At 39.0% G+C, this 23547-nt stretch overlaps 2 protein-coding genes across 2 annotated transcripts; one reads left to right on the top strand and one right to left on the bottom strand.

The window, feature by feature from the left end:
• The first annotated feature begins 10134 nt into the window (after positions 1–10134).
• LOC142968251 (uncharacterized) lies at positions 10135–12381 on the top strand. Its single transcript, XM_076108056.1, has 4 exons — positions 10135–10739; positions 11343–11673; positions 11790–11965; positions 12162–12381. Exons 1-4 carry the CDS (start codon positions 10135–10137, stop codon positions 12379–12381), a joined length of 1332 nt encoding a protein of 443 aa, XP_075964171.1.
• A 4898-nt stretch (positions 12382–17279) lies between these two features.
• On the bottom strand, positions 17280–23243 carry LOC142967978 (programmed cell death protein 10). Its single transcript, XM_076107657.1, has 8 exons — positions 23092–23243; positions 21454–21675; positions 21179–21232; positions 19745–19862; positions 19397–19523; positions 18985–19063; positions 18806–18888; positions 17280–18128 (listed from the first exon to the last, which is right to left on the bottom strand). The coding sequence occupies exons 2-8, from the start codon at positions 21541–21543 to the stop codon at positions 18047–18049; spliced, it is 633 nt and encodes a 210-aa protein (XP_075963772.1). The 5' UTR covers positions 21544–21675; positions 23092–23243; the 3' UTR covers positions 17280–18046.
• Positions 23244–23547: the final 304 nt, after the last annotated feature.

The following is a 23547-nucleotide window of genomic DNA, read 5'->3' as shown; positions in this document are numbered from 1 at the left end:
TCTATGTTCCTGTTTTAAACCTTGCAAGAAACAGTATGTGAACAGGTCTTTAGGTGCTGACTGTGTCTTGCAGGGCCTGTTTTTACTTCTCCATTATACTGAGATGTCACACTGTTCTTTAAAAACTTTCCATGATGCTAATACATATTTTACCATTACAACTGTCAAAAATACTAAATAAACAATTTGAATGATTAGTATTCATCTGTCTGCTGAACTGAATGTAATGTGCACACTGTCAAAAGGTCAAACTCCATGAGGAGAAATATTACCAGGTGAGGTGTTAGTGATCTACAGAGAAACATATGCTCTAAAGTTTGTTCTATCATAATCGTTTCCAGTGTAACACATCTGGTCAATAACTGTGTTAAACCAAAAATATCTAACCAGGCTAGCTGTATCCCTCTGTTCCCAGTCTTTATGCTAAGCTAACTGTCTCCTGGCAGCTTCATATCTAACAGAAAAATATGTGAGTGCCCAGTTGAATTATTGAATTGATACTTTTCACTATTTTCACACAAATCAATAAAATACATTTTTCTGTTCTGTAATGACAGAATATGCCAGGCAGAAATAAAGCTAATAAGAATCGCACTGTGGCCCGTAGGCTACTAACAACACACCATAACCAGATATTTTTGCAGTCTAAATTGTTTCTTGCACAACAGGTGGAGACAGTTGGTTGACTAGTTTCGCACAAAATGAAGTTGTGCTTAAATACCTCAAACGGCCATATGACTTCGTCCACGTCTGCAGATTTTATGGTTTCTCTTTGTGCTGCACTTCATTGACATGAATTCTGATAAAGTTGGTGAGCCTCTGACTTTTCCTCTAGTGCCACCAATGCATTCATTTACCTTGTGAAATACTTCAACATCTACGAGGTGGCTTGGCACCGTATTTTGAAGAGGCATTCATGGCTCCTACCATTTATCCCATGGTCATCCCCTGAGTTGTCCTTTAGAGGCATCATCAGGTCATAATTATATTTTTTCCAATACTTTGGTTTCAGGACAAACACCTGCATTACTAATGACATTCCCATTGTCCTCTGTTGTACTTTGTGGTTAGTGCTACTTAGCAAATGTTCCTACACTAACATTTGCATTTCACTTTAAATACAGCCCCAGAGAGTCTGGTTGTTGACTTTCAGTCAATATGCCGAATCGTGGTTTTGTTTTGCTGCCCTCACCTGACTAATATAATGACAATGGGGCAACAAACAAAGTCCCACAGCAGATTTAGGTGACAGGACTATCAAAAGAAGGGCAGCTCCATTGTATATATACATGGAAAAACAATTCCAGTAATATGCTCCTGAGTTATTTGATAAATGTGGGAATTAGATAAATAGATAGATAAATAGATAGTTACTTTATTAATCCCGCAAGGGGATATTATTTCGCTACAGCAGCATTTATGGTACAGGTAAAGCAATACAAATAACAGAGTAAGAAATATTAAAAATAAAAAAAGGAAAATGTTAAAATGAAAAAGAATAGTATTAAAATGAACTAACTAAACAATAGTGCAAATATTTAATCAAACAAAACAAACAGTGTAACGGTGTTATAATTGTGTGATTGATTTGGACAGAGGTGATTTATTGTACAGTCTAATAGCAGTAGCAATGTTCTCCTGTATCGGTCCTTGTGACAGCGGAGCTGGATGAGTCTGTTGGAGAAAGTGCTCCGCTGTCCCTGCAGTAGGTGGTGGAGAGGGTGGTCCGGGTTATCCAATATGGATAATAGTTTCTTCAGTGTCCTCCTCTCCACCACCTTTTCCAGAGTGTCCAGTCTGCAGCCAATGATGGAGCCGGCCTTCTTAACCACTTTGTTAAGTCTGTTGGTGCAGTCTCCGCTTACTCAGTAAGCAACCTGCTGATTATTATGTGCTTCACCAGTATCATGAGATCATGTGTTTAGTACTCTTTAGTATTATAAGTATACAACTCTTGTATTTATGGTTTAATGGTTATGATGTACCTACGTGTCGCGTTACTGCTTTCACTCAATTTGACACATAACACTCAGCATACACCTCTTATTGCTGCCCGAGGAAAAGCTTGAAATGCAATCCAGAATTTTTCTCATTTTTTTGCATTCAATGGCTCCCCTCCTATTTCCTTTGTTTCTTACCTATCCATTTGGGAAGCCTTTTTACACTGGCTTTTTCTTTTCAAGAGATAAGAGATGGCTTTCAAAAGGGTCACAGATGCCATAAAGACAAAGGCAGAAGTATCATGTTCACTGAGATGCCCCATTTTTGTGTTGATCACATATAACTGTGATAAAGTGACATCTGGCATGATGAGAGTACAACAAACTCAAAGCAGCAAGAGAGAATGATTGGCAATGTTCGCTCTGTGGTGACATCTGCTGGTGGAAAAGGAATTTAACTCTTTAAAAAATATATTACTCCTAATTACAACTATTATCAGAATATAACTGGCTATAGTGACTATCACTACAGCTACCAATACTAACCATCATCATCAACATAAACTGGGGAGTACATACAATAATGTAAGTGCAATACAATCTTGGAATCATATTGAAAAGAAAAAGGTATAATGAACATAAACATACTATAACAAACAGCCTAAATATATGTAAAATCTAAATCATCAAACATAAAGCTTTGAAAGTGTCATGAGCAGAGTTTTACTGAAGGAGGAACTTTTCCCATCAAAAGTCTTTTAACGCCAACAACATGTATAATCTCTATTTAAACAATGCTGCAGGTATATTTGCCTAGGTCTTACCAAGCGGTTTGGAGCCTGTTATATATTCACCTCAGGGGAGAGTACACTGGTAGCACTTCAATTTCCAAAGGAATTCAGCGTGATACTGTATTTCTGACTGAGGGATTAAAGAGTTCAAACCAGGATGAGATTCGTCAAACTCATTAATTCACTGCGTCGCTTCAGGACTTCAAGAGCGATGGGAACATCGAGGATCCAACACTTAACAAATTATTTGGATGAAGTCATCAAGCTGCGGTGAGACAGTTCAAGGAATTATCTGTTACGTATTGGTCTGTATGTGTTGGCATTTACAACATATGCCTCTGAGACGTAGAGGAGTAGAAAGTAGCCTATCAATACTCAAGTAAAGTACAAGTACCCTTAAAATTAAACCAAACACACTTCTTGAGTAAATGCTGTCTACTTAGTAACTTTCCTCCACTGATTATAATGCAGCAGCTTATGTGGCTTTTGAGTGGCATGATTACCAATTTATTTATTGTTTGCTATGTTATACCATTAACAAAACTAAAACAACACTTGTGTTACTTTTAATATACATGTTTACTTCATTTTTGTAGTTGTTGTAGTTTTGTTGTTAAGTCTCTGAAACAATACATTTGCCCCTGAGCAACACAGAGTTGGCTGCTGTCCGTGTGTGACTGATTGCATGAAATGAAAAAGAAGAATTGTTCAGAAAGTAAGATAGCCACTGCACACAGCCTGCGGGTTTTGACAGTAACTAATGTATTTTATACAAAAACTTAGATTTCAACTTGTAAGTATTGTCAGTGTTGACACACCACAGGTTGATAAGAAACGAGCCAAACACAGTGAAGTAGCCTAATGTCACACGACATTTCTCCCTTAATAAGCTTATATTGCCTTTAATGGTGCGTTGGTTTGTATGACATGCTTGCAGTATTATTTGATTTACCATGTCAAAGGTTGGGCTACTGACCACAAAGTGTTCAGTTGGTCACACCCATATAGGAGATTGTGATAAAGGAGGGACAGAGAAGAGGGCACGAAAGGGCTGCACCTGCAGAAACCACAAAGTCAAGGCTTTGTGTGGTCAAACAAGCCGCACCTGTGGTCGGAATGTGCGATTGTTTGACGAAATGGCCTATAATTGAAGGGACTTTGACATTGGATTCTTGGAAGAAGTACACATTAAAATTAGTTCATATTATTTTAGCAAGTAGTCTAAGTACTTAGTCCAAAAATATTAGTTTCTTAAACTACTTATGGAAGAAAGGGTTTTTATCCCACATCAGTTAGAAGAAAAGGGCTGAATCTTGTTCTCTGGAGGGGAATTTGACCTTGGATTATTTAAAAAATATCCAGCAAAAGTACTTCATAGTACTTGTGCAGATAGTTTTAGGAAGTACTTAGTCAAATTATATCCGACTCATTATGGAAAAAATAATTTTTAGTCTCCATCAAAGTTAGATTAAAAAGATTAGTCTCGTCCCTGGAAATTTAAATATTGGATTATTCTAAAAGTACACAATACAATTAGATCATTTATATTATTTTTGATTGTAGTCTTAATATTACTTCGTCCAAATAATGGGCTCATAAATTACTGTTCTGTTCCTTAATTTAAAAAAACGTAAACTAAACCAAACGCGATGTTGTACTTTGAAATGCAGACTGGGAGTATCCTAACAGGGATTTGCGGTAATTTTAGAGTGGGCGAATATGTAACACTTTACATATGAAACTTTGTTTTATTCAATTTAGTTAATTTCACGGAATAATGTAAGTATTGCTGTGATTTATTCTTGTGAGACTTTATTCGAAAGTCTCTTTAGTTACTTCCAGCGGCTCTGCAACAGGTCTGCTCCATTGCATTACCGTAAAGAATGTATCAGTCGCACACTCGACACAGTTTTGCTCCATTGCATTACCGTAAAGATTGTATCAGTCGCACACTTAACACAGGTGCGGCTAGTTTGACCACGAGAGGCGGCTGGCTCATCCGCAGTGAAAGACTGGGACTCAAACATTACCGCTTCTCCACGTAACGGCCCGGGTGTCTTCCAACGCTAGCCTCCTACGACAGGAAGACTAAGCTTCAATTTGTTTGGTGAGTATTTTGTTGGAATGCTGTTAAGCATTCCAACTATTGTTCTTCAAATCTTTATACTTCTTCTTATAATAATTATATTTCTTCCGTACGCTTTTTGAAACTCTTCTGCTCCTTCATATTTTAAGCTACAGAAACCGTTCAACTATCAAAATGTTCAGCTCTTTCAGCAGAGGGGTGCTATGACTTTTCATATTTCTAACCTTTAAACTTTATGAATTATTAAGCTTTTTGCATTTTTTTTTTTGAATGGGTTTCTATGGAGAAAATGTTCAAATCCTCTTCAACTTTCAAATCCTTCTACTTCCTCATACTTTCAGCTACAGACACCATTTCAACTTTAAAATGTTGAGAAAATCCTGATCTATTGACGCATTATTCAGCTTTTTGATATATTTTATACTTTTTGAACTGCAGCAGTTTAACTTTTATGATTTTTTCAGCCCTTTTCTGCTTTTATAATGGGTGTGTATTGCGCAGCTTAGAGTGCGTGATGTCACCGCTAGAGTGAAGAGCAGCTTGAGATTCTTGTGAAAAAAAGATTTGTCTTTTGCCACTGTGTCCACAATCTTCACTCTTCATGCATCATTTCTGGATGTAGAAGTAGCTAATCTTGTCCTTGTCGTAGACAAATGACTGTGGAATCCCACAGATTTACACATTTGACACAGAAGCCTGTAATTGAGAGGAAAACCAACTTTCTGCTCCATAGAGACCAATGTTAAATTTAGCTTCAAAAACATCTTCCACAGAACACGGGAAAAAAAATCGCCAGTTCAGCCACATTCTTTACACTACAGACACAATTTTTACAGGATCTGTTCTTCAACTCATCCTTCCTCTCATTTATTAATATCGGAGCAATAGGAGCTACGGTTATGGGAGTTTTGAGGATTTGTTTGAGAGGTGTTTCCCTGTTTAATCTCCATGAAAAGGCTGCAAGGACACAGGTGTTTCTGATTAAGCTCATTAGTGATGTTGATAAACACACAGACTCTCTCTCTTTTCTCTCTCTCTCTCTCTCTCTCTCTCTCTCTCTCTCTCTCATACAGTCATTCAGGTCTTAGAGATTTTAAGAGGACTCCTGTGATGAAGCCTGTCATTTAATAACCTGTTTGTGTTTATCTAACATGAGTCCATCTTCTCTCCCCCCCCACACCCCATTTCAAAATAAAAGCCCCACAGAGTGAATTCTAACTGAAATGCTTGTGATGAAGCCTGTCATTTAATAACCTCTGTTTATGTGTCAAACATTATGATTATGTCTCCTCTCCCCCTCTCTCCCCCACCCAGCCCCACCCTTTCAAAATAAAAGCCTCATGGAGTAACTGTATTTAAACATTAAGCTGAAAATTAGGCTTTTTTGTTGAAGTAATGAATGCTCTTACTAATACTGCGACAACTACTACTATTGCTGCTAATATTTCTAGTATTACTACTACTACTACTGCTGCTACTACTACTTCTACTACAACTTTTGCTGTTGCTACGATTACTACTGCTATTACTGCTACTGTGGCACAATAAGTCATTTGAGTTCAGGAAGTACAATAGTTGCTTGGGTGTAGTGTAAGTTAAGTGAGTTTATTATGTTTCCTATGTGTTAATGAGGAGGAAGTGTTCATTTTAGTTAAAATGTGGGGTACAGTGTTATTTATCGCCAGATACATTTGTAGGCAATAGATCCAGTGGATCGCCAGTAGGTGGCAGTGTTGCGACATCAGCAGTGTTTGTGACAGAGAGCCAGAGGGAAGTCTCGCGTGAATACGCGAGAACATGAGAATCTCTGAACAGGATAGAAGAAGAAAGTGCTGAGAATCGACTGCATACCTAAACGTATATATTATATCTTTGTATTTTACAGAACCATTTTCATTAAATGTGTAGCACCAGATTGAGCCTGTGTGACGTCATTCTGTGCACCGCTACACTACCATCAATATTATTACTACCACTACTGCTATTACTACCACTACTACTATTACTTATACTACAACTGCTATTCATGCTACTACCAGTACTAATACTACTACAGCTATTAGTACGACTGCTACTAGTAATACTACTACTGCTATTACTGCTACTTCAAATACTGCCATTACTATTACTACTACTACTACTTATACTACTACTGTTATATTAAATACTACGACCACTACTACAGCTATTACTACTACTACCGATACTACTACTTCTTCTAAATACTAATACTTCTACTACTAATGATACTTCTACTACAACTACAACTTCTAGTACTACTACTACAACAAATATCACTACCGCTGAAATTTTCTTAAGCTACAGAAACCATTCGAATATCAAAATGTTCAGCTGTTTCAGGAGAGGGTGATATGACTTTTCACATTTGTAATCTTTCAACTTTTTGAATTATTAAGCTTTTTGCAATTTTCTTTTGAATGGGATCTCTATGGAGAAAATCTTCAAATCCTGTTAAACTTCTTCAACTTTCAAAGCCTTCTTCTTCATACTTTCAGCTACAGACACCATAGTGAGACATTTCAACTAGACGGGTTTTCAGCAGTGCAGTTTAAATGCTTTCAAGCTTCAACATTTTTCAGACGGGTAGTCTCCCATTTCTTAATTTTCAGCAATTTTTTGACAATTAATTTCAGCTTTCAGCATTCCAATGCATTTTCAGCAGGAAATGCATTTTCTAGTTTCAAAACGTCCCTCATATCAGCATTAAAATTAATATAGTTTTGGCTACAAACGTACTTTGCATATCTTCCTCTCTCCAATAGTCACTGTAAAACGCTGTGATATTCCGTTAATATTCCATGTGTTCATGCATACTCAATAATGCATTAACAGTATATGTAGTAGGCTCTTTTTCTAGTCCTAAAATACAGAACAGAACATTATAACACGTAGAGTGTGGTTTTGCTAAGATGCAATCACTGTTTATTTTTGACTAAATGTTTGCTGTTTGTTTTGATTATCTTCAGATTATCTTGTTGGAAATGCACCTTTTTCAGTTTATAGTCTCGTGTGACAGTGACAAGGAAAAGATGCATCATTTACTAATGCACAAATACTCCGGTACAAGTCCTGCAAAAGCTGACTGAAGCATTGGCAACAAAATGTATTCAAAGTAAAATAATGCAGAGTGGCTATGGCTTACTGGATCATAATTATTTATGTATTGAAAGTGACACTTTAGCATGCCATTGTAACTACTTCATATACTTTTGGTTGTTTTAAATCTGTTACAATAGATCATATTTTACAGACTGATCATATGTTTTCTCTATAAAATTTTAGTTTGAAAAGTGACAACTATTAGCTCTTAAATAAATGTAGTGAAGCATAAAGTACAATACTTCTCTCCGTAATGTAGTGGAGTAGAAGCATAAAGTATAAAATGGTACCTCAAAATACAACTTAAGTGCTGTAATTGCCTTGTTACTTTCCAATGCATACTGTTATATTGGTATCCTTCTAAAATCTGTCCAGTCTACAATGAAGGAACACTACAACAATACATTTTTAATACTGCAAAAGTGAGCTCTTCTAATTTCCACATGGCCTAATTATTATTTATTTTGGGAAGCTCTCCCCATGTGTTATCTTATGCTTTGTCCCACCGTATGAATAGTATCCTTACATTCAAGCGCACATTGCTTTTTCATCATTGATTTTTACTCAGTCTAAGATCAATCCGTGTGTATGCTTCCTAGCTTTTGTACTCTAAGGATTGGTTGCTCTTTCTTATGAAAACATGTCATTTATCTGTGATAGCAAGGGTGCACCCTTCCTCTTGTGCAACATGTTTGGTAAAGTCTCCAATACATGCAGATCTCAGCAGGATAAGATCTGTAGAAAAATGTCTGGATTGTTGTCAGATTGTTGTCAGTTTGTCTGTCCAGTACAAACTGAGAAAATATAACGTGAGCCTTTTTAAGCACAAAAAAAGTTATAGGTGACAGGAAAAGACAAACAAATGTGTTCTAATTCATTGGTGTGCATATCTGCATTGTAGTCTATCCTTTCTTCTTTTGTTTGTTCTGCCTGTGAAATATTTTGTGTTGTTTAAATAAGCCTTATTATTATTATTATTATTATTTTAGACTAAACTTTGTTTGAACAACATGAGCCGGCCGGTGTTTGCTTTTGTATTGTGATAATAGCTGGCTATGTGGTCTGTTGCTCGAACTTAAACCTTCACTTTCACTCTGAATGTGTAATAGTACTCTGACTATTGACATTGTGAGTGAATACTAATTATGAGACTTAGTTTATAGTTTGGTTATTGGTCCCTGTTCGCAGGGTGATGCCCCGTTATTATTAATAATCGTTAATAATCTTACTGACATTAATAATTCTATTGATGTCAATAATTTAGTTTTCTTAAATGCTGATAACTCAAACACGCTCCTTTTCTTTCCCAACAAATGTAAGGAATATACTCCTAAACCCATGAGATGTTTCAACTGCCAAGAAGTTGGGCATGTGGCAAAAGTGTACAAGCGAAAGAGAAGAGAACAACTGTTAAGGTTGACATGTTTGATTTTTAGTGGAACGTCTCAACCATCAATGGATTGATTGTTTTGAAATGAGGAACAGACATCCATGTTCCCCTCTGGGTGAATTGTAGTTATGTTTGTGATCCCTAGACTGTTCATATAGCACCATAGACAGGACAAAATAAGCCCATTTGTGTTTAGTTCTAATGAGCATGTGCATGCATGCATGATAACACACCTAACTAAGATGGTAAACATAATAGTGTTTATAGTGGTTTTTGCCTAAATAACAGAATCAGCCTGAATGATGAAAGTAGTCTTTTTAAAATGTAAAAAAAATAAACACTTAAATCAACATCTCTCTGGTTACAAAAACACGAACATTATGAGAAAACAGGTTGACAAAGATGTAAACCATCTGCACTGATCACATTCACAGTTAAGGATATTTCAGTCACGACAAATCCCAGCTTTTGTTTGCTTTGTTCCTCAAATGTGTCTTCTAAACTCTGAACACCGATAAAGTGAACATCAAGGATTTCTTCACTTCAGAACATTTCTTCAAATTAACTTTGGCATCGAGAAGACATTACAAACGCAGCAAAGACTATTTAGCGCATCACAAAGTTTTTCTTAACTCTTGTATTCTTACAAAGAGGAATTCATTGATGTGCAGGATTAAATCATTGTTTCAAACTAAACTTGCTCACATTCTCACCTCTTAAAGAGGTCTCATTGCAGTAATGTTCCTCAAATGTCTTCTGAACTCCTAATTCTGCCTCAGGTTGGGAATCAGTGTCGTCTGGGGCTGGATGGACAAGCCAAAAGAAATCAAAGGGAAGTTCTACTTCCTCTTCATTGCTACCCTCATCTTCATCCTCTGTATCACTGTGAGAACACCCAGGACGTACAGGGCCGTCCCACAGTCGCATGGGGCTCTGAACATGCCTTGCCCCTTGCGGATCTCTGAGCGGACCATCACCCCCCTCAACAGCACCAAGCACTTACTGGTGTCGGCCTACTTGGACCAGAGAGTGGATGGCTTTGATGTACGCATCATTGGAATATTTAAGAGAGACTCCATCCAACCCCTTTACTGTGTTTTCTGCTGTGCAGGCCAGTTATCAAATGCAAATCCAGGAACAATTTTACAACACTCGGACAACTTTGGTTTTCCCTACGTCACTACGGATGTAATGTGTCAGATTCCTCAAAACTGCGACGCTACACATGTCAGTCTCCTGACTCAGCCAGGCAGTGAGAGGGTCTTTAACCAGACATGGCTTCCTATAAGAAACCAGAAAACCAAAGGGAAGGAGGAGGAAAAGTTGCAGTTTAACTTCACAGTCTGCATCTCAAACCTGTTTGGAGACTACAACAACGTGCTTCAGTTTGCACAGACCCTGGAGATGTACAGGTAAGCACACCAACAACACCACAAAGTTAGAGAAGAGCTGAATCAACTTTTCAAAAGAAACGGGATATTATTAGCTTTGCAAAGGTACTGTTGCAGTGTCATCACATCATACAGGTGTTTCTGTTCCTGCCGAGTAGGGCCGTCATATTTTCAAAAAGTTAGAATTAGTTGGAACTTGACTAACATAATTACTAACATAACTAACATAATTAACACATAATTAGTTCTAAGTGAACCAAACCTTGCATGAGTCTGACATACAGTGTGCTGCTGTCACATAAGCTAACTTAAAGTGGTATCTAGCCCTCCAGATAGTTTCAGTTTTACTGGTCTGGGTTTTGAGCTATCCGTATATCCGTCAAGTTTCCTCCTCTACCAAAACAAAACCAAAGATGTCAATCTTAAGTCGTTATAACCAATGATATTATTTGATACGCTCTATAAAAGTACATCAAAAAATCAACAAACGGCTAGTATTTGCAGAAACATATTCTGCTGTTGTTTTTATCCATGCTCGTGTAATGGCTCCGAGGGTGTTTTTTTTTTTTTGTTTTTTTTTGTAATTTGGGTAAACCAATCATTTACCATTTTTCCTTGCACCAGGTTACTGGGTGTGAACAGGGTGGTGATCTACAACACCAGCTGCGGCCCAGACCTCGACCGCCTGCTGCAGAGCTACAGCCAGGAGGGCTTCGTGGAGATGGTGCCCTGGCCCATCGACCAGCACCTGAATCCATCTCGCGGCTGGCTCTTCTCACAGAGCGGGGGGGACGTGCACTACTTCGGTCAGTTGACCACGCTTAATGAGTGCATTTACAGATCCATGGACCGCTCACGCTACGTCCTGCTGAACGACATCGATGAGATTATAATGCCATATAAGCACAACAACCTGATGTCTCTGATGGAGATGCTCCAACAACAGCATCCAAATGTAGGGTAATTCTGGTGTGCATTTGACAAATATCACTTAATTAGCCAACCATAACATTATATTTGATGATTTAATATTTTTATTGTCTCTCCATCTTCCATGCTGTATTCATGTAGACAGGAGTGTATCTCATTGAGAACCATATCTTCCCCAAGAAACATTTTGAGCCAAGTGGGAGGTTTCACCTGCCTCGATGGAACGGGGTGCCGGGAGTTAATATTCTTGAGCACATCTACAGGGAGGACCCCGACAGAAAGTCATACCACCCACACAAGATGATAGTTAAGCCGAGGTAAGCTGAAAAGTAGCTCCTTTTATAAAACACTATTGGGTAGAGTTTTGATGTTATAGTAAAACATGTTCAAATACAGTACTATCACGTTGAACGGTGACATCTCATACAACATGCCAGAGTCCCAATACATATGTGGTTATCGTGGTTGAAAGGAAAGTTTCCTCAAAGACCGTTATGTGTCCGTGCACCACAGGTTGGTGGAGCGGACATCAGTGCATGAAGTGCTCAAGAATTCTGGACAACGGTTCAAGGTTCCAATGGACGTTTGTCGGATCATTCATGTTCGCGTGGCTCTGCGGCGGTCGTTGACGCTGGAGCAGCTCAATGAGGACAAGCGACTGTGGGACTTCCAAGAACAACTGATTCCCAGTGTGGACAAGGCGCTGAGGAGAGCTGGGCTGGGGCAGAGCTGATGGAAGGGATGGACAGACATGCTGAACGGGTTGAATGTGACCCTCGTCAGTGGTGGCCATGTCACTACCATTGTTTTCCAAAATGTCGTCCTTTTTTTGCACCGAAGGGCCACCATACTGCCGGTGCTACTGCTATGAGCTACACTGAATTGACTGCTGCTCACTTGTAAATATTTCAAGAATGTCCAAGTTTTGAATGAACATTTTACTGAAAACTTATTTATCATTTATGTTCTACATGTCTTTCCCACCTCCATGCTGCACCCGCCAAACTCACATTCTGCAGAAGGGGGTGTTCCTCATTGAGAACCATATATTTCCCAAGAAACCCTTTGAGCCTAAATGGGGTCCGCCTCGATGGAGAGGGGTGTCAGGCTCTAATATCCTGGAGCCTGACAGAAACATATTACGCAGCAGCAGCAGCAGCCTCCTCGGCGCAGGTAGCTCAAAAATAAATTAGAACATCAAGGCAAACTTAACTTAATAGACTATACAAGTTGACTTGCCTGCCACAAAAATAAATGAATGTACTGTCAAAAATACTAAATAAACAATTTGAATGATTAGTATTTATCTGTCTGCTGAACTGAGTATATTGTGCATACGGTCAAAAGGTCAAACTCCATGAGGAGCAATATTACCAGGTGAGGTGTTGGTGATCTACAGAGAAACATGCTCTAAAGCAGAGGTCCCCAACCTTTTTTGCACCACGGACCGGTTTCATGTAAGACAATATTTTCACGGACCGGCCTTCAAGGTGTGGCAGAAAAACACGACGAAATAAAATTATATGATCGGCATGAAAACAAATATAAAATGCATAAATAAATGCAACTCACAATAACGCTGAAGCAGTGGGAGCCCTGAGCTTGTTTCTCTGCAAGGGACTGTCCCATCTGGGGGTAATGGGAGACGATGACACCCGCAGTCTGTTCCTGATTTCAAGTCTACTCCGTTTTGTTTTGATTGCCGTCACTGCAGAACATCCCGCTTCACAGAGAGGATGTTGTTAATGGAAGCAGGGTTTTCAGTACTTTAGTGGCGATCTCAGGATACTCCACCTTGATTTTAATCCAAACACCAGCAGAGTTGTTTCAAACATTCTTAGGCCACCGTCATTTACAATCTCCAGCAGCTGATCTTCCTGTCGCCACATATTCTGCAGAGCGGGCTTGGCGCGTCAGAATTACTCCTGCTATTTAATTAGACTCCTGATATTTATCTTTAGTACATTTATCTTTAGTAAAGGTCATTAGGTATTGGGAGTATTGTCTGTTAAATTAAGCTTTCTTTTCCTGGAAGTTGTAGGCTCTTCTTCTGTCTCCTTAGTGGGCCTTTCCCTCTTTGCAAAGAAGCTCTCCAAAAGTTATTTACTCATTTTCGCTAGTTTGCGGGCTTAATTTTTGAGGTAACGTATCACGTGACCGAGACGAGCGTCTTGACATGCGTGTCAAGAGCCACAGGCGGATGAAATTCGAGAGAATCTGGTCATTTTTCAAAATAGAACTTCTGTCAGACTTTGATAATCAATAAAACGGAACTAATACTGCCGGTGCTACTGCTATGAGCTACACTGAATTGAATGCTGTTCAGTTGTGAATATTTCAAGAATGCCCAACTTTCTAAAAATGTTCATGTGCGATGAGTGCGACTAACTGGTTGTAACCAGTTGCAATCACCCTCCCCCTGCTTCTCATTTTTAGTTGTTGCTTTGAATTTGGAAACTCTGGCACCTGCACACCCTCTCACACTCTATGAGCAAGGACACCTCATCGAACATGAGAGCATGACTTCTTTTCATTCCTCTTTGAGCTTTTAGCAATGAGTACAATCTGAATAAATCTGCCCTCTACTGAACTTCTATTAGATAACGTCTGCAGCAGGTTTTTTTCCTGCTCTTATCTGGTGCACTCAATCCTGTGTAATTAGTCATTTAGCTCTTCTTAACTGCAAAAGAAAAAACACATTTTGACATCAAAATCCCTCTTGTCTTTTGTCCTGTTAAGTGTAAAACTATTTTTGATGATTCATCTTGAACTCGTGGGACTTTACATAAATTCATCAAATAAAATGTGATTCATTAGGGACTAGCTAACCGCGCCTGTCATATTTTCTTCTGAATCCAATAATACCTCTTTAGCTCAGGTTTCCATCAGTGCTTTGTCAGCCCCCATCACAGTTACTGTAATAATATATATGATATAATATACAGTACAGTAAATAGCAAAGGCTGTATCTGTAGACTGGATATGCTTACACAAAACTAACAAGGGGATTAATAGCTCAATGTGCATATGTGCAACCAGTCAGACAACTCTGTTTACAGCCAAATAATGGAAGAATCACCGATAATTATGACCGTGGGGCATATTTCTGTTTGATTCCTTTTATCTTAACACCTTAGTATATTTAAAAATGTCTAATTGTTTTCTTTGTTTTAATGATTTCTGTATTGCTTGCACACTGTGAAATAAACGGCTCATGTTTCCACCGTAAGTAAATCATTTTTTCTTGTTCAGAGTGACATTGTGCAAACGCAAAGAAGTGTTTTTTTCTCTGACGTCCAACTCTTCAGCTTCCTTTTTCTTTTAATGGCCATTAAGGACATTTATTCTTGCAAGAAGGAACAGAGTTGAACACATACAGGTTAATGCGTCAAGGCTGCTCAGAGGTCTGTCTCTGAGTTTCTGGCATATATACTGCAAAACACATGCAGTGTGCTGGCACAGTGTAATTTGCATAAATTCTTACTTAGGTAAAGTTAGAAAGATATTGAAAGATTCGGACTTCCCGGTTCAATAAATCGTTAACGAAACGTTGCTTTATTGAACCGGGAAGTCCGAATCTTTCAATATCTTTCTAACTTTACCTAACCCAAATTCTTTGACACAACGGATAACACACGAATCGCGTTCGAACAGAGTAATCTGCACAAGGTCTGGAACATCACTTCTCTTTGACAATTTGCTCTAGTAAAAGGTCACCGAATCTAAATCAGGAACGTCGTGGTTGCAAATCAGCTCTGTGTAAACATTGACATGTTCAATAGGTTTATTATCTCTTATTTAAGACAAACAGCTGAAATGCTCATTAAGTAGACAACTGTGATGTCTAATCGCAAAACCAATTGAGACGCTTGGTGTCAAAAGAAGTTCATGCAAACACTCACATGACGACGCTGGCCTTTGGCCTTAGTCATTCGATTTTTCCCAACAGCAACCTATGTAAAAGCTGGATAAAAGCCACAAGCTTGCAAATATTATGCACTGTATGGGCTAGGAAGCCTCTTAACAATCCTTTATTCTTTGTTTGGTGGTCTGAACATTTTACTTACAAGAAGTGGAGTTCTTTGGTTAACTGGTTCTGCATTAACTACCATGCATTCAATAATGAATAAGCGTTAATGATCTAATACAACATAACAGCAGAGTACTTCTACTATCCATTTTGCGATACTACTTTTACACCTTTACTGATGTAAACAAGTGTTTTAAATGTTGCGGTTACAACAGGAACTATTTCACTAGTTGAGGATCTAAATACTTCATTTTTCCATTATAACTCAGAAAAAGGGCCTCTTTTGAGGCAAGGCAAGGCAAGTTTATTTGTATAGCACATTTCAACAACAAGGTAATTCAAAGTGCTTCACATAAAACCATTAAAAGCATCAAAACATAAGGCAAAAGAAAAGGAGATTTAAAAACGATTAAGAACATTCATTGAAACAATAAAAACAGTCATTAAAACATTAAAAAACAGTGTAAGAAATAAAATACAGTAGTAAAATGCAGAAATGCAGGAAATTGATTTATATATTAATTGAATCTGGTTCAATTAAAGGCAGCAGCAAACAGAAAAGTCTTCAATCTTGATTTAAAGGAGCTGATGGTCTCAGCAGACCTGCAGCTTTCTGGGACTTTGTTCCAGATATGTGGAGCAGAAACACTGAACACTGCTTCTCCATGTTTAGTTCTGACTCTGGGAACAGAAAGTAGACCAGTCCCAGACGACCTAAGGGGTCGGGATGGTTCAAAAAGGAGGCAAATTGATTGCATGCCCAGGTGGATTGGAGCTCAGCAGCTACCGACACTGGAGGGTTTGTTAGCCTGTCGACGGTAGCAAATAAGGCGCGTGTATTGTTATTGTTTTTGGTTATGATGTCAGAGAAGGACTGCCTTGCATTTCTAAGTTCCAAATTATAATTGCGAAGTCTCTCTTTATAGATGTCACAGTGAACCTGGAGATTAGTTTTTCGCCACCTGCGCTCAGCTTTCCGACACTCTCGTTTCTCTATTTTGACCAGCGTAGCATCTCTCCAAGGAGATCTTTGCTCCTTGGAGAGAGCTCATCTGGAGCCTTTCTGTCTCACTGTAGTTTCTACTACGTCGTTTCCAGGTAACGCTGGAAATGTTTTTGTCCAAATGCACCGAGGAACTAAACAACAGTCTTTCAGCTGACAAGAGCGGTATCAAGGAAATGACCTGGTACGGTTAGGAAGCATCTGCTGGTGAGGATGTGCATGCCCATCAAATCAAGGGAAGCGGCCTTCGAAATAAAACTCCATAAAGACTGCTCAAGCTTTGCTCAAAGGCTAAGATCTTTTTTAAAGGTTATTTTTTTACGTTCTTCTCACCCATAAAGCAGAAAAGAAGCAGAGAAATTTTGCCGGTAAATCAAGACTTTTGCTTTCTGGCTCATTGTCTCAGCAGAACTGTGCACATAAAGTAAAACATTTCTTCTATCAGTTTGTGCCTCAAGGATTTGCATAACATGCAGCCATGGAGCTCAGTATTTACTTTTCTCAAAAATAACCGCACCCAAGCCCTTTGGAAAAGCATAAAAAAAAAATGTTTAAACCCCTTTCTCAATTCACCCCACACATATTGGACTCGGACGCATTTAAAAAAAGCATCATCATTTGGAAACTATTTATTGAACATTTGCAACCAGATATCAGTTAAATACAGAACTTTCATTTCTCTCTCTACATCCCCCAACGGCAGGGACTGGCTCCGCTTCATTACACTGAGAGGAGGGAATGTTACAGGACTTGGTAAGGCGCACACTGTGCTGGAAGTCATTTGGCTTTGTGTCTTCTGATAATAAAGAGAAACAATATCTGAGTGTGCTTCTCGAATGTCCAACGCTGCGTCCTCTCCACTCCCCACAGCTGGATCCTGCGCATACACACCATGGCAAAATGACACAAATAGGAGCCGAGAAGAGAAAACCAGTATAGACGACTGAGACACACCCCTGATGAATGCGGTCTGAGATGTGTAGCCATGATTTGAAAAGCTAAAAGTAAAATGATCAACATGAATATATTAGAAAAATGGCAATTAGTATTTAATAAACACCTCGCCTCACCTACTCCCAACAAGACCAGGGTTATAAATTAAAACTGTCCAAATAAAATCAAATCAACCAAGACTTTGGGCCCATTCAGTTCCATTTCAAGACTGGAAAATCCTCATTGACAAAACAAATGGCACTTTTCAGTCTCTTGAACTGGAATCTAGAATATCGACTCCAATGGAATCGACCCCCAACCCTAAAATCAACTCTTTCTAATTTACATATATGGGTCAGGCGCTCTTCAAGCTTCCACCATCCTAGCAGTTGCTCCCCACAGGACAGGGGGACCTCTGTGGTCTCTTGAGGGCTAGGCCACGGTTTTGAAGGTCTGCAGTATGAGGTTGGTTTGGTGGATGAGCCGGTTTGCACTGATGAAGACATTTATTGCCCTGGGAACACACAAAGTTACAACTTGAGAAAAACAGACCGGAGAAGCTCATTGATGCCGTTTAAACATAGTAAACTATCAATGAGCAACATTCAAATTTACACATCTGCTTTATTTAACAAATGACCAGCTGAGTCACTGCAAACAATCGGGTCCTTTCTTCTCCTTCAACCTCCATGGGTTCTTGGTACAATGGAGGTGGATACAATGTAAATAAGCATGGGAAGATGACCTTTAGATAACACTAACAACAGTTTACGGTCAGTTGGCTACTGAGCAACAACACTATACAGTTTGTTTACAAATTATGAAGCTACCACCAGCCGGGGAAACAGCTAGCCTGGCTGTGTGGAGAGGCACCTGAAAAGTTGACTATGCATTCCATCACATTTGTTTAATACATACAAAAACTAAATTGGACTACTTCTTGGCAGTGAGTCTTGTTGTCACTGTGATGTTGCCAGTTGTCAATCAGCCAAGACAACCAGACTCCCAAAAGGTCAAACTATTCATTCCTTTAAAAACAACTTATGTTATTTAATTACAATCAGAATAGTCATCAAATCAACTAACTGATACAAACATTTTAGCATTAATAAACCAAGCAACATGGCTGTCTAGAAACACGTGATACTCTTCTTCTAACGTTCACACATGGGGCGTTATGGTTACACTTACTTTCCGTCTTTGAAGTATGTTTTGAGGGTGTCGCTGAAACTTTTGGAGTATTTCACAAACTCCTTTTTCTGGTGCTCCAGAGCCTTAACGAACAAGAGAATAAACACAGAAACGTCGTAAAGAAACGAGGGAAAAGCGAGCAGCTTACACAGGTTTGTTTTTGTGTCCTTGTTACTCACTCTGCGATTCTGGTACTGATATTTCTTAATGACATTGTTGACTGTGTCCAGGAGCTCTTTTATGGCACTGGCTATGTCTCTGTAGGAAACCAACAGCAACACAAGAGACGATTTCACAACACAAATTAAACCAAGAGGTGTGACACTCGGTGATGTAAGAGACGGTAACATTGAATTAATCATCGTAATAAGGACAGCACTGTGTTATTTGTACTATCATCACCAATAATGGTTCTATTTCTAATGATACATTTACTATGGAGAGGTTAAAGTTACTGAAGGCCTGAGCATGAGCACTGCATCCTACGACACGGATCAGCATTTATTTGTAATGTGTAAATCGCTGCATTTATCTCTGAACACACTTATGTTTTAAAAACAGCATGGTGTGTGTGTGTGTGTTTGCTCTTACTTGATAGTCTGTAGGAAGCGTACTCTGTCATTGATCTCATCAGGGATTTTGCTGAGAATGTGTTTCAGAGCTCTGGCCTTCTCATTTAGGTCCTGGAACTCCTGCTCAGGCCGGTCAATCATGAACTCTGCAGGGAAAAAAAAAAAAAAAAAGGAGTTCAGCACATTCCCAGAGACTCGATGAGTTCTACAACTGGACAGATACAGAAAACAAACCGGCTGGTAAAGTCAGGATAGAACAAAAGAATTGGAGAGAGGACGGGCATACAGCTGCATCACCTTAAAACCTGGACCTCAGGGTCACAAAAGGCCATTTCCACCACAGCACCTCTTTCTCTTATATACGCACCTTCCACATCATCAGCTGCCATGCGCAGTAGGGATTCAGTGAAGTTGATTTGGACGTTCTTTTTCTCCAAGATCTTCATAATGATGTCCTGAGTCAGGCCAGGGTTCTCCCTCTCCGCCTGACAAAAGACAATTGGGCAAGCGGGGGTGAGGAACAGAAGGAAGCAATTCATACATAAGACAGAGAATGCCTTCTCCGACCAAAGCAAGAAGAGGCTCCGAGCGGCAGAGAACACAGCTGGAACTCTGTTGAATGTCAGATGTCCGCTGTGAGCCGTTCAGACGAATGCACGAAAAACTCTCCTCCTGAATTATTCAACCTTGAGTTTCGCAGCATTAGCGAGGTCATTCGGTGAGACGAGTGAACAAAAGGCTCACACATGTCCCAGTAAAACAGCTGTAAGGTGATCACATCTCCCTTTAGGTTTGGATAAAGACAAAGCCGCTGCTCCTTCATTAATATTTAATCTGTGCTTGCGTTGAACGCTGCTGCTCATCAGCAGCAGCACAGAGGTAATCCATGTGCTTTTATTATTCCAGTGCAATCACAGCAGTGTATAGATAGAAAGAAAAAAAAAAAGAGGATCAAGACATTAAGAAAGTCTCATCTGATTCAATTACAATCATGTAAATGGAGATGCTTAAGCATAATGAACTTCATATAAACCTAACAGTTTCTACATTGCTAATAACTAATCAAAACATGTTATCGGGCTTCATACATTTAACTGAATACTACTTCACAAATGTCTCCTTTAACTCTTCTAGAAAAAGAACAATGTCTGTAGTTTTTGGGCCCTCTGTATCTTCACTGTATTGGGGAGGCATAGAAGGCACGAGACAAACAAGGAGTTGATGTGATAACAGAATTTCTCAGTTGGAGGTTGATTAACGATTGCATCTTTCACAGTGATTCGCTGGTGAATCAGCAGCAACAGCGTAGCTCCCACCAGTGAGAGGAAATATAGGAACACAGAACAGCGCTTTATTAAAACGTGGGTTTTATATACCTCCAGCCATCAATTCTGTTGGATACGATAACATTGAACTCACCAAACTAAGTGGTAAGATCTCTAAACGTGTTGCTGAGACAAAACATCTGATAACATCACATAAGGCTCTTGGAAATTCTAATGGGTGTTTCTTACTATTTGTGCTAATTCATAATTAAAACAATTAATCAAAAAGATAATCAGCAAAACGCTCGAGAATGAGAATAATCGCTAGCTGCAGCCCCGATTCGTTCCCGTCAGTGTCCTTGAGGAAGAACATCAGATACATTTTAAATTCAATGTGATTTTTTAAAAGAGAAATGGGGAACTGGGAAGCAGTCTAAATATAAACCAAATATATTATGACAGGAAGTTGTGATGGGTCATGGGAATGATGCTATTGTGTTGTTATGTGTCAGGTCATGATCCATGCATAGTTGTACCTTTATGAAGGCTGCTCTGAGCGTCTGAGCTGCTGAAAGGTTGATCCTCTCCAGCTAATGAAACAAAAAAAGAGAAAACACACGTTATCACAGCCAACTCTGGACAGGCTGGAGTTGTTTCAGCATTTATCAGTTGCACTTCTAGTTGTTTCTCCTTTTTTTATCAGTCTAACACAAATGTAACTTAACTATAATAAGTCTGTGTATTTATATATATTTTTTTAATAATATCATAATATATTAAAGGTGACTGCTGACAGCATTAGATGTTTTACCTCGTTGAAAACCGGGTACATCACGGCATACAGAGTCATGGATACCATGGAGTTTGTCTCCGCTTCATTCTTCATCTCCTCCATTGTCATCCTCCAGGGGAGGAGCAGCTCTTGGTGAAAAGGTAGGGAGGAAACTGCAGCTCACACACACTCACACATACACTCACCCACTCACACTCACACACACTCTGAAAACCACACAAGCTCCAGATTGGCAAGAGTCTGGAGAAAAGAAATTGAAAGAAAACAGCGGGGTACTGATTAAGCTTAGTTTGACTATATGACAAGACATTGACTATTTAGGTGGTACAGTGTATTCTAAGAGAGTTCTTTTTTTGATTTGGTTATTAGTGGGAACACACTGATTTGATCAACCGTTTTAGTATTGGCGATGATCCTGACTTGATGAAATGGATCAGGTACTGGCTATGATGTGAACGATCCACATGAAATACAGCTCCTTCTGCAGTGTCATGATGAAATTCAGTGTTTCAGCTATCAGTTACATTCATTCAGTCACAGATGGCTGCTGACTAGTGGCACATCGATCCCTGGCTTCATGTTGCATGCCAAAACTAATTCTACTTTGACTTCCACGCAGGGAGTTGAGGCATTCAAATTTGTATTGGGTGAGAAAAAAGTTGGATCTGTATGCACTGAGCAGGTTATTACACAGTTGTAAACATAAACACTCTTTGATGGACAAACCATGACACTGTCATGAATCTGTGTTGCCTTAAACATACAATTCATAGCATTTTTCTACTCTAATTTCTTGTTGCTTATCAGCTAACATATCCCGTGTAACTGATACCAACCAACACTTTATATCTAACCTAGTAAAACTCTAGGTATCTTTCTAACAAGCAGGAATAGGTGCCTTGGTGATTGGTTTAGGGGAGTGGCACAGTTATGTGTTACCTTGCTGGTGACAGCAAGGCCAACGTGACCAAACAGCAACTTAAATGTGTAGTTATTAGATTACACAAACTAAAGATTAAGGAAACAAGCAGTTATTGCAAGCAAGTCCTCCTTCCTATCTGTTTTGAATATCTATTTAGGCCAATTTAAAGAGCAAGAAAACATTACTGACAGAGAAATGGTTGGCAGTGCAACTCAGCTTTTAGTTGTTAGCTCTTGTTAACTAGATTGTAAGCATTTGGGTATTTGACTGGCTTTACTGTGTACTTGTGTCATTCCTGACCTGTCTTATAAGATGTACAGTTAGATTACTGTTCGTCAGCTACAGTGTCTGACGCGATGGCTGGCTAACTGGCAGGCTAAGTTGACTAGCTAGACGGCTAACTAGACGTAGCTAACAAAGTAGCTGGTGTGACGTTAACTAACGTTTGGAGTTTTATTTAAAGCAATACATTATCAAAATCAATTGTCAGAACAATAACGTGCTGTGTACAGTGACATATTGATCGCGATCTAACCGTAAAGAGACTCAATTGAGGCCTATGGCCGACCAAATCGATGATAGCAAACTGCTAGCAGTTAACAGCGTAGCTTACGTGCTAGCTACAGTAAATTGGAGATTTTGTATTTGCTGATGAGCTAAAAACGCGTCAACAAACTGCTTTGAAACGTGTGTGTAAGTCAGTATATGCGTGTCCAATGTGTACTTGTATCTACCTGTGGTCTGACTTCTTAAATCGGTTGGTTACGCCGTCGATTGCCTTTTAGCTTCTATGTTTTCTTTACAAGTTAAGGCGGAAGTTTTTTAGGACTGGCCTGAGCGACATCTTCCGGTCCGGAAGGTATATACGTTGCTACGTAAACATACGTCCTCCAATCAGAGGGCGGATGGATATAGTAACTGTAAAGTCGTATAAAATAGTTACCTTTCTGTTATTGTATTATTTTTTTTGACTCTCTGGGTCTAAATACAGTCGATTATACAAAAAAATATACCCATATTGTATCTGGCCAATATATGTAGGTAACTTACATATATGTCTGTTAATTGATAAATAATTCATTTTTCATGGAAACATGTTGAATATTCTGTTTTCAGCCTCTCAAATGTGAGAAGCTCCTTTTTTCTAATATTATAGTATTTTAAATATATTTTTGTGAGTCGGACAAAAC

This window comes from Anarhichas minor, unplaced genomic scaffold (assembly GCF_050575085.1).
Source record: "Anarhichas minor isolate MPS153535 unplaced genomic scaffold, ASM5057508v1 ptg000040l, whole genome shotgun sequence".
Classification (NCBI taxonomy): domain Eukaryota; kingdom Metazoa; phylum Chordata; class Actinopteri; order Perciformes; family Anarhichadidae; genus Anarhichas; species Anarhichas minor.
Note: the sequence above shows the minus strand (reverse complement) of the source record. Positions and strands in the feature narration are given on the sequence as shown.

Excerpts from the sequence above, each read along its gene's own strand:
- LOC142967978 (XM_076107657.1), bottom strand. The coding sequence starts at position 21,543 with ATGACAATGGAGGAGATGAAGAATGAAGCGGAGACAAACTCCATGGTA. Across the intron at positions 19,863-21,178 it reads TCAGAGCAGCCTTCATAAAG|GCGGAGAGGGAGAACCCTGG; the intron begins GTACAACTATGC and ends GTCTTTTGTCAG. Across the intron at positions 18,889-18,984 it reads ATCAGTACCAGAATCGCAGA|GCTCTGGAGCACCAGAAAAA; the intron begins GTGAGTAACAAG and ends TTGTTCGTTAAG.
- LOC142968251 (XM_076108056.1), top strand. The coding sequence starts at position 10,135 with ATGGACAAGCCAAAAGAAATCAAAGGGAAGTTCTACTTCCTCTTCATT. Across the intron at positions 11,674-11,789 it reads TCCAACAACAGCATCCAAAT|ACAGGAGTGTATCTCATTGA; the intron begins GTAGGGTAATTC and ends GTATTCATGTAG. Across the intron at positions 11,966-12,161 it reads AAGATGATAGTTAAGCCGAG|GTTGGTGGAGCGGACATCAG; the intron begins GTAAGCTGAAAA and ends CGTGCACCACAG.